The sequence below is a fragment of the Rhincodon typus genome, chromosome 9 (genome assembly GCF_021869965.1).
Source record: "Rhincodon typus isolate 14 chromosome 9, sRhiTyp1.1, whole genome shotgun sequence".
NCBI lineage: Eukaryota > Metazoa > Chordata > Chondrichthyes > Orectolobiformes > Rhincodontidae > Rhincodon > Rhincodon typus.
The window spans coordinates 81760123-81763992 of record NC_063340.1 but is presented as its reverse complement, the minus strand read 5'-3'; the positions used below and the strand labels follow the sequence as shown (position 1 = coordinate 81763992).

At 38.9% G+C, this 3870-nt stretch overlaps 1 protein-coding gene across 1 annotated transcript in view; it reads left to right on the top strand.

Annotated features, from left to right (window-relative positions):
- The window catches only part of LOC109933599 (probable methyltransferase TARBP1), a 30077-nt gene extending 26940 nt beyond the window's left edge, over window positions 1-3137 (top strand). Inside the window, exon 5 of the mRNA XM_048601373.1 lies at window positions 3059-3137. Coding sequence (XP_048457330.1) covers window positions 3059-3137 — 79 coding nt within the window. The remainder of the gene's footprint in view (window positions 1-3058) is intronic.
- Window positions 3138-3870: the final 733 nt, after the last annotated feature.

Genomic DNA, 3870 nt, shown 5'->3' with positions numbered 1-3870 from the left:
TAAGCCGTAACTCAAGGAAGCAGAAAGAAATCAAAGCTAAAACTGGGGATGCATTAAATTTTAAAGAATGGAAATGATTGAATCAGAATCATAGAATCCCTACAATGTGGAAACAGGCCCTTCGGCCCAACAAGTCCACACCGACCCGCAGAGCGCCCACCCATAACCCACCTAATCTATACATTCCTGAACACTACGAGCAATTTTGGCATGGCCAATCCACCTAGCCTGCACATCTTTTTGGAGTTTGGGAAGAAACCAGAGCACCCAGAGGAAACCAACGCAGACATAGGGAGAATGTGCAAACTCCACACAGACAGTCGCCCGAGGCTGGAATTGAACCCGGGTCCCAGGTGCTGTGAGGCAGTAGTGCTAACCACTGTGCCACCGTGCTGCCTTCAGAGTGGGAAAAGTATTTAAATGAAACCAATAATAGTCAAACGTATCAAGCCAAGTGAAACTTCAGAACCTTCAACACTTCAGAGCATTGGAGAAGCCAAAAAGCAAAAGATTCATATTGACTTAGACTACAGCTGGAGTACTGCGTACAGTTCTGCGTGCCACATTATAGGAAATCAGTGAATGCATCGGAGAAAGTACAGAAGTGATTTACCTGAATGGTTTCAGGAATTAGGAACCTCAGTTATGAGAACAGGTTGAAGAAATTGTTGTTGTTCTCCTTGGCTAGGAGGGGAATTAATAGAGACTTTTAAAATCATGAGTGGGTTGGTTAGGGTGGATAAGGAAAAGCTGTTAAAAACTGAAAGAACTGCAGATGCTGTAAATAAGGGAAAAAAACAGAAGTTACTGGAAAAGCTCAGCAGGTCTGGCAGCATCTGTGAAGAAAAAAATCAGAGCTAACATTTCGGGTCTGGTGACCCTTCCTCAGAACTTGTTTTCACTCATAAAAAGGAAGAAGAACAAGAAGACAAAAGAGTAAACGTGATAAACAAAAGAAGCAAGGATGACATAAGAAAAAACTTTTTCACTCAGCTAGTAGTTTGGGTATCAAATGCACAGCCTGGAAATGCAGAGGAGGCAGGTTCAATTGAGGCATTTAAGACAGCATTGGGTAATTATTTGGATAAAAATTATATATAAAATTATAGTGAAAAAGCAAGATATTGACACAAGGTAAATGATGCTTATTTGAAGAGCCAGTACACGGCAGGATGGGTTGAATAGCCTTCTTCAGCACTGCAATATTTCTCTGATTCTGAATCTGTGAACTCGATAGTCATCTTCTACTCCATGCTTCTGGATGTTTTCACATGAATTTGAAATAAAGTTCTGCAAAAAAACTTGCCCTGGATGATATTCTGGCTGGACAATGCACTTGAACCTCTGGTGAGAATTGGAGAGGGCTTAGCCACAGTTTCACCTCTCCAATCTCTGCTGTTCAAATTAACAATCAGGTTAAGAACAGTCATCAGGCAAGGTTAGCAACACTCATGGCTTCAGGAAAAGTGTGGAAGAAAACGACTGCAATTAGGGAGCAAAAGATGTCCTCCACTACCATCCACTATTTTACAGAGTGATTCCTGCGGGATCAAGAAGGCTCCGGCAACTCGTGGGAGCAGCAACATTTTTGTCAGTACTTTTCCCCCTCCCTGCAATCATTTCCCCACACCTCCCACTCTCTGCAATCATTTGTTTTCGAAGTCTACACATCATAAGAATATGAGAAATAGGAGAAGTAGGCCATTCAGCCCTTCGATTCCACTTCGCCATTCAATGAGATCATGGCTGATCATCTAATTTAACATCAAAGAAATTTACTAATCCACTTTAACATCTACAAATCAATTTTAAAGAAGGGTGCATGGTGGTTTAGTGGTTAGCACTGCTGCCTCACAGTGCCAGGCTAGGTGGATTAGTCATGGGAAATGCAGGGTTACAGAGATAGGGTGGGGGCAGAAGTAGATTGCTCTTCGGAGGGTCAGTGTGGACTCGATGGGCCAAATGGCTTGCTTCCACACCGCAGGGGTCCTATGATTCTATCATCATTTTCCTTCCCTATCTCTAGATCCCCTGATGTTTTCGTTGTGTAAAAATCTATCAACTCCAGTCTTGAACATATTCAATGACTGAGCTGCTACATTACTCCAGGGCAGAGAATTCCAAAAGATTTACCAAAGTCTGTGAAGAAATTCCTCCTAATTCCAGTCCTAAATGGCCTTCCCTTATTCTGAGACTGCATCCCTTGGCTCTAGGGCTTTCAGCCAAAAGGAGACATCATGCATTTACTCTGTCCGTGTAAGAATTTTGTAACTTGAATGAGGAAAAAAATGCATTGAATACAATACAGTTTGCCCTTGTCCACTATACAGACAATTTCAGAGAACAGTTAAAAGCCAAACACATTACTGTGGGTCTGGAGTCACATATAGATCAGACATGGTAAGAATGACATTAGTAAATCAGTTGACCCTTCAACAATCTTTTATTTTCATGGTTATGTTTACTGGAAACTAAAGTTTTAGTTTAATTATTTGTATTTAAATTCCCCAGTTAGTCGGCTGGGGTTCAAACTCACATTTCTGTAATATTAGTCTATACCTTTGGAATACTAATTCCTAACAAATCCATTGTGTTACAGTACAGTAGAAAAGCAGTGAATTATTAGGTCCCTTCATCAAATTTACCTTTAAAGGCATGTACACTTTCTATTACACTGATAAAGTGGCATCAAAAAGCACTCGAATCCCTCAATACCCAATTAAATGGCAGTGTTACATTTAATGCAAAACTGGATGCTGTTCCAAGTGTAAAATTAATATTGGCACTTGACTATAGATAAGTTAGCAACCATCTGAAACTTGAGCTCTGAAATTCATTCTGTTGCTCCAATCTAAACTAAATAAATACCAAAAAGTGAATAAAAACATCAACACGAGCAAAATTATAAGAACCACAAATGGATATGAAAATGTCACTATTTAAAAGATGTTCACCAAGTAAATTACATAAGAATTGTCAGGGTTTCACAAACCTCCCAATGGATCTCTTAATGTGAAATAAGTAGAATATATTCAGATTTTTATTTATATGATTTCAGGAAAAAATCTAAAGTAATTCGATTGCATAATGTCTTTGCTTATGAGCACCTGGAACAAAGTAATCATTCAGAATATTGACTATTTTGTGACACACCTCAATTTCAAGTCTATGTGCATCTTATAGGATTTCCAAATTGCCCTCTTACTCTTCTGGTAAATGTAAATAATCAGATTGGATGTTTAACATCTGCTGCAATGCTGATCAATGCAGGTCTTTTGAACATTCATGTGATAATTCAATTAAATTATCATTAATTCAGAACCATACACAGCTTACAAATGCCAACGTTTTTAAAAAAGGGGAGCATTTGGCCACAAATGTGGTCCAAGGTAAGCCACTGAGACTGGGCAGATGGATTGCAATGGGTCTGAAGATGATCGAACTTCTTATGCTATTCTTGACAGGAATATTTCGCCAATACAGTCACTTTGAAGTTAACCTGGTAGCTCGTGACAAGATTATTAAAATCCAGAGATACTGGCAAGTTACTTAAATTTTATGGCACAATAGCAAGGCCAACATATGTAGTTTTTTTTGGCCCTCGCAATTGAAAAGGATCAGATTTTTAGTGACAGCTGTTCACTTAGAGAGAGATAAAGTGAGTTAAAATTCATTTTAAAGCCTAAGGTCATTGACAATCAACCTTCTAAGGATCTGTATATAATTGTATAATGTATTCCTTTGATCTCTGGAGTCTCATTTTGAATAAGATCCAGAAATAGCTTGATGAGCCAAGCAGTCTCCATCATCTATACTTATTACTGATTTTTATGCAGAATTAAAGATGTTTCTGCCAGACGCAAGGGCACT